This window comes from Carassius auratus, chromosome 3 (assembly GCF_003368295.1).
Source record: "Carassius auratus strain Wakin chromosome 3, ASM336829v1, whole genome shotgun sequence".
NCBI classification, from domain to species: Eukaryota; Metazoa; Chordata; class Actinopteri; order Cypriniformes; family Cyprinidae; genus Carassius; species Carassius auratus.
In genome coordinates, this window is record NC_039245.1 from 9,040,653 (window position 1) to 9,056,170 (window position 15,518).

At 37.1% G+C, this 15,518-nt stretch overlaps 1 protein-coding gene across 1 annotated transcript; it reads left to right on the forward strand.

Annotated features, from left to right (window-relative positions):
- The first annotated feature begins 3,852 nt into the window (after positions 1–3,852).
- On the forward strand, positions 3,853–12,335 carry LOC113046873 (reticulophagy regulator 3-like). Its single transcript, XM_026207950.1, has 9 exons — positions 3,853–4,615; positions 8,453–8,559; positions 9,045–9,075; positions 9,175–9,301; positions 9,637–9,721; positions 9,804–9,941; positions 10,214–10,293; positions 10,463–10,595; positions 11,321–12,335. Exons 1-9 carry the CDS (start codon positions 4,365–4,367, stop codon positions 11,881–11,883), a joined length of 1,515 nt encoding a protein of 504 aa, XP_026063735.1. The 5' UTR covers positions 3,853–4,364; the 3' UTR covers positions 11,884–12,335.
- Positions 12,336–15,518: the final 3,183 nt, after the last annotated feature.

Sequence of the window (15,518 nt, forward strand, 5' to 3'; positions counted from 1 at the left end):
ATTTTTGAATGGGATTGAATGGGAGGGCAGACGACAGACCCGCGGCGACGTCGCGGCGACGTCACTGTTGGAACCAATCATAGGCGGCGACGTGACGACGGCGTACGTAAGAAATTTAACAAAAATAGTACGTGTTCTCAGTACGTCTGAACCTAGCTACGTTGCCTTAGATGCCGCCTGATATATACGCCGTCTCAATATACGCCGCCTCACAAGACGCCTGATATATACGCCGTCTCAATATACGCCGCCTCACAAGACGCCTGATATATACGCCGTCTCAATATACGCCGCCTCACAAGACGCCTGATATATACATCGTCTCAGTATACTTTGCTTTACACGAAATGTAAGGTTTGCATTACAGTAGATGCATTTGTAACAGGTTGTTTTTAAGATATTTCCCAAAACGTGGTAACAGTGCATAATAATAACTGCATAAAGTCTATTTTATGTTTGATAAATTATGTTTATCTGTTAAGTTGGTGTTGAAGTGAAGTACAAGCACATTAATGTTCAGTTTGCTTGGATGCTACAAACAGTAGGGAAAAACTGAGAGGAAATGCATGATTTCTGCTTGAATTACATTTCTTTCTTGTTTCCTTGTGATCTTGACATAGAAGAGTGTAATTTTAACAGAAATAAAGTTGTATTTATAATAGATATTCATTAGACATTCGATCTTTAACATTAAATGGCATCGAGAACAAAGTCGTTCTAAGCAAACATGCTTAATTTTATTAATTTATCATATTTGGGACGCTAAGGCAGTGATATTAATTTTGTCCACTAGATGACGCCATGGGATTGATTTTAACCCAAATATAAGAAGTTTTTATTCTTATGAATTGAAAAAAAAACGAGAATGATTTACTTAATTTGGATAACTATGGTAAACTGACAGTATAGTTTATAATTACAGTACATAGAATGCTTTGAAATTTATATTTATCATTATTATTTTTAACTTTTATAGACCTCAAGACATAAAACATCTCGATAGGATTAAATAGAAACCCATATTTAATATTTATTTGATTGACAAAACTGCAAACAAAATTTTCAATGTTTTCACTGACTAAATAAACAGTAATCTGTAAATATAAGATAAATGGGACAGAAACACGTTTCACACTGTGTCACGTCAACTTTCCTTTTAATTTCAGTGTTCAATTGTTTGTAAATCGAGGATAATAATTGTTTCTTCTTCAGCTGCTCATCAGTCTGTGGTCATCATTGCCTGAATGTCCTTTTCATGATCGGTCACACATGTTCAATATTCAGACAGATCTGGACTGAACATTCACTCTGTCTACCGTGCTTCTGTAGCACATGCAGAATGAGAGCTGGAATTGTCTTGGTCTAATAACCATGGACTTCTCATGAAAGATGTAATCTTGATGGCAGTATGCATCTCTGTACAATGCCAATATAAAGCCTCCATGTCTGTGTACCCTCACACATTCCAGTTACCCATACCTGATAAACCCCCATCCAATGAGAAATGTTAGCTTTTTGCATCTATCACTGGTAAAAGTCTGGAAGACCCCATTTGTCTTTAATTTTTATATCTCCCTTATCTTACACACTCAGTTCAGTTCACGGAGCTCTCTTTTACCAAGCTAATGAACTGAATCGGGAGTGTTAAATAAGAGAGACATGCAAAATGTGCATAGCAGAGGGTCCACATGACCAGGACTAAGAACCAGGCCTAGGGATAACCAATGAATGGAGTGCACCTGGCATGCAGAATTAGCTCCAACCCTAGTCAACACACCTGCATTTGCCAAACAATTAATACAATTTTTTAAGCACATCAATATACATAGTAACACAATTTATCTCTGAAGCACAGAACTTAAAAAAAAAAAGAATAGACAAATAGTAGCCTATTATGATATAAAGTAAACTACAATATATAATTAGCAAACACATTCTTGTTATTTTGTAAATGTATGCAGACAGCACAATGGTTCTTAAGAACATTCCTGGAGGACCCCCATCACTGCACAATATGCATGTCTCCTTAATTAAACACACCTGATTCAGGTCACCTGTTCATTAATACAGACTGACTGACTTGAAATGGATGTGTCAGACAAAGGATATTGTAGCCTACTCTGTGTGACAAAATGATGACTCTTACATCCAGGTACGTTTACAATAGGTGTTTTCATAAAGTGATATATATATAAAAGGCATTGTCATCAAAAGGCTTGTTCTGTTTTTTTTTTCTGTTGAATTCGAAATGTTTGACGTTGTCTTTTAAGTCTTCAAATTAAATGTTTGATACCAATCAAAATGTACTCTGAATTTTATTCACATTTTTAGATTAGTATTGTAATAACCCAAAACTTCAAATGCGTTTGTCATTAATGAATTTAAGACACAGAAAACTTCTCACAACATACAATAACACAGCAATGCTGATTTATCATTACTAATTGTACTTTTATTTCTGAAAATGAGCAAGCAGTACAAACAGTGGCTTGAAATAATGTCAATTGCAAAAAGACGGAAAAAAAATGTAACTGGAAAAGGGATGCCATAAAACTGAAAAATTAGTTGTATATTAAATGTTAAATTTTAGTGAAATCATTGTTTATCCTACAGGCCAAAAGTTACATATTTAAGGGACATGCTAAATATTTGCGTCTCCATACATTATTCTAAAAAAAAGTTTGATCAACATGAAGATCCCCATTCCTTTAAGACTTTGAGACTTTAGATTTTTAATTTTAAAAATCCTTTAAGATTTTTTTTTTATCCTCCAATGTGTGGATATTTCTTGTCGAAGTGAATTTCTCGCTATATCAGCATAGTTTGTGGCTAAACATTTTGTAAAGCCTGCATTTTTCTGAATTGTACCAATATGTTTCCAATAATATTCATTGTTTCACTGTTATGTGGAACACATCTCTTGCAGCTCAGTCAACAAACTCATCTGCAAAGTTCATCTGTTGACTTAAAATGTTGAAAACATTCATATATATGAAATATATATATATATATATATATATATATATAAAACGCCAACACAAGATTACATCAATATAGATCTAAATATGCAAACTTGCTCAATCACTTAGGCTGCTGGCGCCCTCTATAGGCATTTACATTACATATTGTACATACGTTTATTGTTTAGATGAACATTCCTTTATGTATTTTAACAGTGTTCAGTGAAACCATATGATTACTCGCTTTTAATGTTTTATTTAAACCAATTATTGCCTCATCGTTACAGATATTTTAAGTCTACTTTTAAAGATTTACAGTTTAAGCAAATATTTCAAGTCTTTTCTGTATTACAAAAAAAAAAAAAAAATCATCAGTAGATTGCTCATTTAACAAAATAATCGTTAGTGACAGCCCAATTTAAAGTGTTTCAAAATGCACCTGAATTTTTAATACACTTCTTTAACAATTTTATTAAAATACCTTTTCATTACCTTCTATTGACCAAAATTATTTAGCTCAATGGTTGATATGCACATTTTATGGTCGACATGACTCTGAAAACAGGACAAACTGAGAACCGTAACAGAGTGTTAAGTAAAATTATTAACATAACCAATATATCAAAAGTAAAACCTCAGAATGGCACAAATCAGAATAATGTTTAATAATTAATGTGTGTGAATTTATGTTGATGTTATTGTGAAAATACAACTAATTTTCAGCTCTGTTGATGGTGTATAATTTGTAGTAAAATAATGTAAAACCAAAAAATTATTTAATTTAACTCTATTTGAGGTATTTTGTGTCACAGTCAGTTGAGGCGGTTTACTTATCACGTGTCTGTTGAGGTGACGTCAGTTGAGGCGGCGTACTGATCACGCGTCAGTTGAGGCGGCGTACTGATCACGCGTCTGTTGAGGCGGCGTACTGATCACGCGTCTGTTGAGGCGGCGTACTTGTCACGCGTCTGTTGAGGCGACGTACTCTTATGACACGCAAAAGTACACGACTGTCGACTTCGGCAGGTAATCCTGTCACATTCCACCCGCCATAGATGTAATCCTGATGATCTCATTGGCCAGATCAAGCCCGTCCTCCCCGGCTCTCACACTGTTGCTCCCGCGACAAAAACAGCGACTGGACATGACAGCAGCACGGAGACAACATTAAAGAGCACCCGCGCAAACACTTAAACCCATACATATATCAAATTGGACCCAATAATGGACTTTATCTCACATTTTCTCTGTATCAACGGCGGCAGCCTCTTGCCTACTACTGCTCTGCCCTGAGCGGCTTCAGGCTAAGCTAGCGCGCTACATACATCCAGATCACGGGTTTTATTTGAAGCATTATATTACTCTAGATTGTCTCAGTATTTTTGTTTTTCCGAACACGTAAGTATGGCTCACACTGGTGGAGCGGAAGACGTTGGTGGAGGGAGCGACACCACGGGGCCGCTGCGCTCCCGCCTCGGCCTCCGGAGCGGCTCGTGCTTCGCTGAGAGTCAGGAGCAGCTTCGCGCGGTGAAGGCAACGCTGCTTGAGCGGTTGGGACCGCACGAGCGCCTGCTCACATACCTACAGTCTGTCCTATTGTGGGAGAGACCCTTTCACAGCGTCCTGCTGTACTCGGCCGCCAATGTCATGTTCTGGTGAGTGGATGAGCTTTATCTCCACGGATTTATCTCTGCTCGGGCTGTGTTTACAATCTAGCGCTTTCAGTTGAAACGTTTACATTATTCATGATAGTTTTGAGGATCTTGTATAAGCCTTTCTTGTTTTATCTGGATGCATACATGACATGTCTCTGTGTTTCAGACTTTACCCCCTTTAGTTTAAGATAAGAAACAGATGGTGAGGCTGGGTGCCTATATTTAGACTGATTTCTGGCTGTATTGGTGCTACTGTGAAGACAATGCTGTGTGCACACACTTTGTCAATTACTTTGTAATTGACAGGGAAATTACGTTTAATCTTGTAATATGTACCATGTTTGATTGTTAAGCAGAAATCAGATTGCACTGCATTTCTGTGTCCTAAGTATGTTTCATGTTGTCTTCCACCTCCTACTATAACTGTAGCACTAAAACAGACACTGTCACGCACATTAACATATAAAATCAATACAGACACAGTAAATTATACAATAGTGTTATATTAATATTAAATTATAATATTAGGACTATATTAATCATGATGCTGAGATTCAATTCTAGTTTTATTAAAAGATTTAAAAGAAAATGTATTATTATTATTATTTATTAAAATGTAATATTGAAGCCAACTAACATGTTATGTTCCCAAACTGGTTTATTGGGCCTGGCCTTACTGTGGTATGATTTCTTGTTTATGTCTTAAGGGGTGGTTGATTATGATTTCACTTTTATGACGGCACTCAAGGTTCAATGCAAAGGGAGATTTTTTTTCTTTTAAAGAAATCGGCCTACAAAAATGGCTGGTATGGACTACAATAAGCTTCTTCCCAGGTTTGTGACATCACTTTTTTTTTTAAATGAAGCATGAACACGTTACACTGCACTCCTATAAACACAATCAAGCCTTCAAAAAAGCTGATCAACCACCCACTTTAAGACTTTTCTCAGGGCCAGCTTGAGCCTAACTTGGGAAGCCTTGTGCTGTTAATACACACTTTGACATTTGAGATAATAAAGTCAATAAAGTATAAAGTTCAACATGGACCCTATTTACTTACTTAATGCATATCCTGGTCCTACCATGAGTTATTCATTTGTGCAGTTATAACTTATTACAAATATTTTTTTATAACTTTAATCAAAATCTAATAACATGCTCTTCCTCTGAAATGAACTCTCCTTTCTGTTGATAAAGTAATAATAGTCAATAGCCAAAAAATAGCTATTTAAGAATTCATGCAAACTTGTGTTAAGGCTCCATTCTGGTAGGTAACACCCATTTTTATTCATCCTGTTCAAATCCTTAATGGATAAAGTCCTGATAATATGGCCTCCTTTCTTTGAAAAATGTGATCTCACAGAATTGGGTTTTGAGTGAGATTTCAGGTTGACTACATGCTATAAAAATGCTTAACAAGTCTGAAAGCTTTAGGTGAAATGCTTCAGGAGGGAAAGATGTGCAGGGAAGAATTGTTGGGTGGCTCACTCTCTTTATCTTCACTGTTCAGGCATGCAGTCTTCATTCACTTAGTGCAGTCACCCACTCCATCAGAGAAATATTCTCCCTGATCTTATTATCTCCTTTTATTTGCTTCAGTGAACAGCAGAGGAACCGCTTGTGGCATTTCTGTGCTTGTAAAGACATTTATATATCATTTTTTTAACCACAGTATAGGCAATGCAGAAATAATGTTTGGGGAGGTCTGAAGAAGGCCTAAAGAAGGCTTGATCCCCCCCCAATGGATGTCAAAACAAGATGTGACGGGGAGTCTGATAGAAAGCGGCCTAAACAAAATTGAAGCTTTACTTGTAAATATTAAGATGCATTTCTGTAACTCTTGACTAATTTTAAACTAATTTTGGCAGCCCCTGAAATGGGTTACTCTGACATTACTTGAGCGATTGAAGAATATTCTAAAGCACTCATTCAGGAATGTGTGTTAACGCTTGGACGGAGCAAGAACACTTACATTGTCTATAAAAAGTATTTTTTAAATAATTTTTTCATGTTTTTTATTTATGTTTCAGTCTTATGTTAAATGACTTTTCCCCCCACATCAATCTACATGCCACTCGAAGTCTAGTAACATCTACAAGCAATACGAATGCTCCAGAGCGAAATTTCTACTGTCCCAGAAAAGAGTATGCATAGGAATCATTCAGTTTTTTATTTCTAATAAATTTGCAAAGTTGTTTCAAACTTGTTTTTTTGCTTTGTCATTATGGTTTGTGGAGTGTAGATTGATGTGGGAAAAAAAAAGTAACAAAACGTGGAAAAAAAGAAGGGGAATGAATACTTTTATAGCCACTGTAAGTGTCTAAAATGCTTGTGCAGATTCAGTTTCAGATTCAGAGTGATTAAGTTTACCCTCTTTAACTTAATGATGTTGAAATTAATTTATGAAGTAAGCTATTTGGTAAAATAACCACAATGTTAAAGGGATACTCCACCCCGAAATTACAATTTTGTCATTAATCATTTACCCCCATGTTGTTCCAAACCTGTAAAAGCTAAGTTCATCTTCGAAATACAATTTAAGATATTTTGGATGAAAACCAGGAGGCTTGACTTTTCCATATAGACGGTCAAGTAAAATATGCTGCCAAGGTCCAGAAAAGTATTAAAGACATCGTAAGAACAGTCCATCTGCCATCAGTGGTTCAACTCTAACGTTATGAAGTGACGAGTATACTTTTTGTGGAAAAAGAAAACAAAAATAATGACTTTATTCAACAATTTGCCTCCTCTGTGTCTCTCCGCATTAACATAGTGCCAATTTGGAGAATATCCGCTATTTATCTAATCATTTACAACTATTACCATGGAGATATATATATTTTATTTACTTGAGTGTTGATTATTATATAAACATAAATAGTAGTTGGGGAAGTCATGGCCTAATAGAGGGTTGGACTCCAAATCGAAGGGTTGTGAGTTCTAGTCTCGGGCCGGACGGAATTGTGCGTGGGGGGAGTGCATGAACAGCTCTCTCTCCACCTTCAATACCACGACTTAGGTGCCCTTGAGCAAGGCATCGAACCCCCAACTGCTCCCCGGGCACCGCAGCATAAATGGCTGCCCACTGCTCCGGGTGTGTGCTCACAGTGTGTGTGTGTGTTCACTGCTCTGTGTGTGTGTGCATTTCGGATGGGTTAAATGCAGAGCACAAATTCTGAGTATGGGTCACCATACTTGGCTGAATGTCACGTCACTTTTTTTTTTTTTTTTTTATTGAATATAAGTTTGGGCTCTGTTGTTAATTGTAACTTTATAGTAATGTAAAAGGGCTCCCATAGTTTAGAGCAGAATCGGAGGTAGATTTTTATAATTTATAATTCTATTTATTTAAAGTAAAATACATTTGTGCAGTTAACCACTGTTTAATATATATATAAAGCAATTTTATGTTTAGTGTTTCCCCCTGCTGTACCGAACAGTGACATCAGAACCGAGGTAGGTCCCGAACCGTCATGTTTGTGTACCGTTACACCCCTCGTCAGAAAACACAACTGCTCATGCAGCACATGACGTCTCTGAGATTTGCACAGGAAGACACTTGGGCCGGAAACACCTGTGGAACAAAGGTTTCCTCATACATTAAGCATGATAAATGTGTGACAGATGTCATCACAAGGTTTTGGTCAGACTTTCCCCAACAGAGCTGCTGATGCAATGTAAAGTCCATGTTGTAATCCATGAAAATAAAATAAAAAAACTTATCCAAATACTGCACAAAATTGTTTAAAAGCCTTTATTTAAGGTTATTTCATGATGAAAACATTTAAAAAGAGAGTTGAAAGTGCTGGACTACAGTCTTTCTGATCTCTTCTCAGGTTTTTTGCTCTGAGCTCTTTGAGGTTGCTCTTTCTGCTGGCATCAGGTCTGGCTCTGGCTGTTTGTGTCGACACTTGGAGGAATAAGATCTGGCCTAAGATTAGAGGTAAAATTGACCTTCCTCTATTGCTTGTCTGCTACTACTACCTATAAGACCTCATGATCTTTCTTCCGTGCATTTATTTTCTTAATATTAATCATACTGGGTGTAATCAAAACCTCTGCATTCCCTGTACTATGACCTACTCGGGTTTCATTTTCTCACTGCCAATTCACACAGCTTGTAGAGAGTTATGAAATTGACTTTTCCCACCAGTGCATTTCCAGAAGGTGAACAATATCGACCTGAATCAATATCTCCCATGTAGCCATTACACAGTGGCTTATTAGCATTTGATCTACATTCTGGGAAGTCTTTAATAGAATTAAAACCAAATCCTAAATTAAAAGTCAATGATACTCTCATAAAACTTGTCAAAATGCTAATATTCTGATGGAAATAAAAATTAAGCAATGTGAAATAAGTGAAACAAGCAAACGGATAAAATAAGTCTTGTAACACTAAAATGTACCTTTTCTGCTCTCTTACAGTTAAAAGACAAGATGAGAGTGAGAATGAAAGGTAATGTCTATTTGTTAATTCTTTAGGTTTTTCCAGTGGTTGTGAGAGTTGATTAATGTAAGTGTCAATTATTTCTGCTCTTCTCTGATTGGCTCACAGCTGGGGTCTGGTGCAGCCTGGGACTTTGAGTGTGCCTGAATTATGCCACCACCTGGCTAAAGTTTGGGTTACAGGCTCTTCCTGTGCAACAGATCTTGTGCAGTTCAAACGGCAAAATCCAGGGAAGGTGAGATTGTCCAAACCAGAAACACTATTTAAACCAACTTGGTTTCAATTGCATAGTGATGTTATAAGCCCTATAGTTTTGTGTAGCAAGACTTTTTACTTGCAGAAAATAGTTTGGTCCAGTTTGCAGTTTTTTTTCTGACTAAGCGCACGCAGCCCATGACTATCTGAGCAACATGTAAAGTGACCAACCAAAATGCATTTAGTCACAGACGGCCTTTAATTATTATTATGACTGCTTTATGAGTTTGTATTATTAAATTGTTGATATAATAAACAAAGACACTTGTTTTAATTCTAAACATTTATAAAATCCTTAAACTCCACTGTTTGCAGTTTTGTATGCTGGTTTGTGGTCTGTTCACCTTAGTGGCCACGGTGGGGCGCTACATCCCTGGACTGGTGCTGTCATACATGGCTTGTGAGTAGCAGAAATACTTCAGGGCTTGCTCATCCTCTCCAGCATCTTAACAACTGCATAATATTTACTCTCTCTCTCTCAGTGATGGGTGTGTTGCTGTGCCCATTGGCTCTGTATTATCGGCTGTGGCAGCTTGCATGTGTGAAGCTGGAGCCAGCCCTGCAGTGGCTGGACTTCAGCGCCAAGGGATACATGATGTCAAAGCCTATAGATAACCAGTGTAAGTACACTGCAAATCTATACAGTGTGATTCCCACAAAATGAAGTGCAGGCCGATGTCATGCTGAAGACAAATTCTGCCTCTTTAGAGGTGTGTTTTAAGTCACTCCAATACATTGTAGCTCTTTTTCTACAAATCTGTGCAAAGAAGCTTTCCTTTGTTGATATAAAGAATCAACTATTGCAGCTCTCTCTTATCTGTATTTTACAGTATATTGCTGCTTTCAGGAGTTTTGATAAACCAAACTAATGTTGACCCTTCTGTGTTTGCAGTTCTTCGTAAGCCCATCAGAAGCGGGACCTCAGATGACGTTAGTGACAGTGAAGAAGAACTGGCTGCATTCTGCCCATCGGTGAGCCCAGAAACAGGGTTATTTATAACAGGGATTTAGAGCAGCTACATGGTCCTGAGGTTAGAGGATCTGTAGGGGTTCATGATTGTAAAAAGCCAATTGGAAGACTATTGTTTTGTTTTTGTTTTTCTAATACACTCACAATGACCTAAATATTCTGTACCTGTAGTTTGATGAAGCAGCGGTTGCTAAGGAGCTGGCACTGACTGACTCTGAGCACTCGGATGCTGAGGTGTCGTACATGGATAACGGCACCTTTAACCTCTCCAGAGGTCAAACACCCCTCACAGATGGCTCAGAGGGTAAGACACCTCGGCATCTTCTGTACTCTGGACACTTTTCAGTCTTTGTATGCAAGTCATTGACAAGAGAGTCTACAGTAAAGAAAAGGAAGAAAAAGAATCTGGTTCATAAGCTTTTGCAGATTGTAAATAAATGCGCTTTTTGTGTTCACTTTGCAATCATCAAGTAAAAAATAATAATATTTTCCTTACTCACAGAATACATTTGAGTTTACACATCCAATCGAAATCATTATTGAAAAAAAAAACAATTTACACTGTTTATAAGCTTGGGGTCAGTAAGATTGTTTTTTTTTTAAAGAAATTAATACTTCTATTTAGAAAGGCTGGATTAAATTGATAAAAAGTGACAGTGAAGTTACAAAAAAATACTATTTCAAATAATGCTAATGCTTTCTATTCATAAAAGAATCCTGAAACTAACATTTTAAGCAGCACAGCTGTTTTCAACATTGATATTAATAAGAAATGTATCATCATATTAGAATTATTTCTGAAGATCATGTGAATACTGGAGTAATGATGCTGAAAATTCAGCTTTACCATCACAGGAATAAATTACTTTACAAAAAAAGAGTCATTTTAAATTGTAAAGATATTTCACAGAATTATTATTTTTATTATTTTTATCAAATGATCAATTATTAATAATTAATTTAGAATTAATAAATGAGTGTCATTTTTTCATGCTATATTATCTTAATCTTTATTTAATCACTTAATAGATCTAGACAGACACAGTGATCCAGAAGAATCATTTGCCTGTGGGCTTCCAGACTTCCCCTCCATCAACCCAGATGCCACCCTGATGGAGGACGATGATGATGCCAGCATCGGGCTGCCCAGTCTCAACTCAGCCGGACTCTCTGGCCCTCGCGGCTCTACCTCCGCCCTGCTGGACCTGGACACTCAGATGGACTCCGATCAGGAAGACTTCGACCCTGAGATCTCCTTTGGCTCCCTAAATACTACCTCTGACCTCACTAGTAACTTGGCAGGGGTCATCGCCAGCAACATGATCCAGGCAGCCATCGCAGGAGCCATGCAGCCCCGCCCACCGCAGGGTCCTCGGAGAGAGAGCGGCCCACGGGCAGGAGCTGCTCCGAGGGGATACAGAAAGCAGTCAAGCTCGGAGCTGGACATAGACCTGGACTTTGATGGCGAGGACTTTGAGATGTTGGATCAGTCCGAGCTGAACCAGTTGGATCCTTTTGGAGGAGGGCAGGGGGGGCAAAACAGAACCCAGGGATCCAGTTTCCTGTCCAACTTGCTGGGAAAGCCACAGTGAGCCTGTCTTGCAGATACTCCCTCCGTCTGTCTGCCCCTCATATCCCTTGCACCTTGATCCGTGTAGAACAGTGGTCTCAAACTCAATTCCTGAAGGGCCACAACTCTGTAGAGTTTAGTTCCAACCAGCTCCATTTACTTGGAAGTTTCTAATAATCCTGAAAGACTTGATTAGCTAGATCAGGTGTGTTTGATTAGGGTTGGAGCAAAACTGTGCAGAACTATGGCCCTCCAGGAATTGAGTTTGAGACCACTGGTGTAGAAGTTAGCAGTGTTGGTTTGAATGTATACTGAGATGCTTAACATTTTTCTGAGTGAGTGCGACGAAGAAAGAGTGTGTTTGTTTTGCACTGTTATTGTTATATTAGATTCACTTGCCAGGTTAGTTCCACTGGCTGCAGTTGATATCACTGTGAAGTAATCTTGTTTGTAATCTGAATCTTCTTTGCTCCGTGAGCTTCCGTGTCCTCTTTCATTCGTCTGAGAGTGTATGACACTTGTGTGTGTGAGACTCATGATTTACTTTGTAGGCTAAGCAATAGGACAACGATCATAGAAACATTAAAAAAGATCCGAAATCTCTTTAACTTCTTAGAAACCAGCAAAACAAACATCAAACCTTTTTACTACATCCAAATCTTATAGATCTTTCACACCAGTCGCTGTATTGTTTGTCTTCAATAATAACCCGTGGGACCAAATCAGGCATTCCACCATCGCATGTAAGAAAGATTGTGAAATCTACAGTCTGAGGAGTCTGATGAAGGAGCAGTGACAAATTAAGGCGGCAGCAGCCTCATCTCATGTTGTTAAAGTGGTAGTTCACCCTAAAATCTTAATTCTGTCTTCATTTACTTGTACTCGTGCCATTTCTAAACCTGTATGACATTCTTTCTTCTGTAGAGCATAAAAGAAGATATTTGTAGGAATGTGTTAGTATTTTTTTTGTCCACACAGTGGAAGTCAATGACAACAAAAAACTGTTCGGTTACCCACATTTTTCAAAGCATCATCTTTACACAGAAGAAAGTCATAAGGGTTTGGAACAACATGTGGGGTGAGTACATTATGACAAAGTTTTCTTTTTCTCAAAAATGTCTTGTTTGGGTGGACTATCATTTTAAGACTCTGAGACATAAGCTTTTCTTAAAAGGTTATTTCAGCCAATCATGAAAATTAGGCTGCATTTTATTCACCCCAAATGCATCCAGTATATAAAATTGTGTTTGATCTTTCAAGCTGTATCATTGCAGTAAGTGGGTGTTGCATTGCTTCAGTCCAAAAGACGTGAAATAAAAAGCACCCTTCCATGAAAAAAACAAAAAAGTGTCTCACACGGCTGTGAACCAACGCCTTCTGTAGGGAATCCATGCATTATTCTAAGAAAGAGATCCATATTCAAAACATATTAATCACTTGAATCTAGCTTGCACTCACTGTTGTAAATGAAGCAGTTCCGGGGGAGTGATGTATGAGGTCAGCTTTGTGCATGCGCTGCTCAGACGAAAGATCAAAACAAAACAACGGTTTTATTTATTTATTTTTTATGAAAAGGCGCTTTTTATTACACTTCTTTTGGACTGATGCCGTACAACACCCTCTGACTGCAATGATAGAGCTTGAAAGATCAAAGACAATTTTTTACATAACTTTGACTGGATTTCTCTGAAAGAAGAAAATCATATATACACCTAGGATGCCTCGGGGTGAGTAAGACGCAGCCTAATTTTCATTTTTGACTGAACTAACACTTTAAGGTCACTGAGTGATAAACAACAGTCTTGCTATTTCACTTTGCTCTATGGGGTGAATTCAGGTAAATCGGGATGCTTTTTGTCATTGAATTGTACCTATTCCCCCCTGTTTGTTTTTTATGTTTTTATATGGTAGCCAGCAATGTTGTTCTCAACAAGTTATTCATTTTTTCTTTTATTTTTAAACATGTCATTTGCTCAACTTAACAGAAGATGTTTCTTTCAGAATTATATTTACATTTAAATATAATTTTAAATTATAAAAAAAGTAGGCATTTCCTAATTTTTTAAAAATCTCTGTTGAAAAATGTGGAAATATTGTCTTTCAAATGACTGTTTTTCATCTGTTTGTCAGTTGTCAATTGAAAAGTCCAAATCAACCAATACCAACTTGTTGAACAGCTCAGCAATGCTGTTGATCTGGATAAAAGAGCAGCACATTGACTCTACCTCAAACAAGACATTCGGCTGTAACTGCCACCTGTTCATACACAGCCTCCTCTCTTCAAACATACCTTTAACCGTTCTGACTTCATGCAGGAACTTTTATACAGGTAGCAGCAGAAAAACTGTAGATCTCCTCTGCATCGTCTCATCTGGTCTGGTCTGATATGAGATTTAAAGCAAAGTGTAACATTCAGTGCAGTACTGAAGCACAAAGGGTTTGAGAAAACACCTTTCTTGTAGTATGATAAAGCTGGTGGAATTAAATAAGCTGAATCTGCTGTTTTATTTGCTGTTCCTTTAGTAGATGCTGACCCTTTACGTTTGACACTTTTGCCGTGTGAATTGTTTCTGTTTCTGAACCAATGTTGATGAGACCCATCATTGCTGGCTTTAAGCTTTCATTATTGTGTACGCTGGAAAGTAAGAAACATACCGGAAAAATGTTGTACTGATAAAAAGTTATTCTGTTACCAGAGATCACTGAAGTGTTTTCTATTTTCTAAGTGTACAACAAATTCTTTTTTTTTTTTTTTTTTTTTAAGTGATGGAGCGTTGAAGAATTATTAGGAAGTGGCTTATCTTCACAATCTGTCACTTCTTGCTATTCCAGTTTGTTAATTACAATTCAAACACAAGTCTTACTATATACAGCCAAGTTGAGTTCGGTTAGAAGAGCAGTGCTGTTTATTGGAGTGTTTCATATTTGGTCACTTTGCTGTGATTTTACTTAACCTCTTTTCTTTTTCTTTTTTTCTGTTTTTGCTTTGTTGTGAGCCCTAAGGTTTTGAATTGCTGATGGTATTTTTTTGGATGATTGCTGTGTTAAAGGTTTTTAATTTTTTCAGGTAGTTCATGTGTTAAACGTTACATTTGTGGGATAGATTCTTTAAATATGATTGAAGTTTAATGCATAGTAAGTTTACAGATTGAAAAGCCTTTATTTTCCCTGTATTTTTATGATTGTAGTTATTAATACTATTATTAATAATAATACTTTGCTATTTATATGGACACACTTTTTTATAAATGTAGATTGATTTGATTTGATAAACTGTCCATATTTCTTAAAAAAAAAAAAAAAAAAAAAGCATGACCAGAATTTTTATTTTTAAGTGTGTCAGTGTGATTACCATTTAATGGGAAATTATCTGGCCATTTTACCCTGTCCATTCACCTTTTGTGCTCCATTTCAATGAAAGTCACCAGCAGTTCAAATAGGACAATGTGGTAGTTTATACATTGAAAGAAAAGTATGCCCAGCATCATCTATTGATGTTAGTGATTCACACATAAATCAGTTATCAGTCTGCCATGTTGAGGAGAATGCAAAATAGAGAATCACTCATCTTTTCTCTCATTGTGTGTGCATTTGAGTCTTTCTGTAGCTGGATTCTGCAGTGTCTTTTTATTTCTGTACAGAACTATTTCCCTCTTA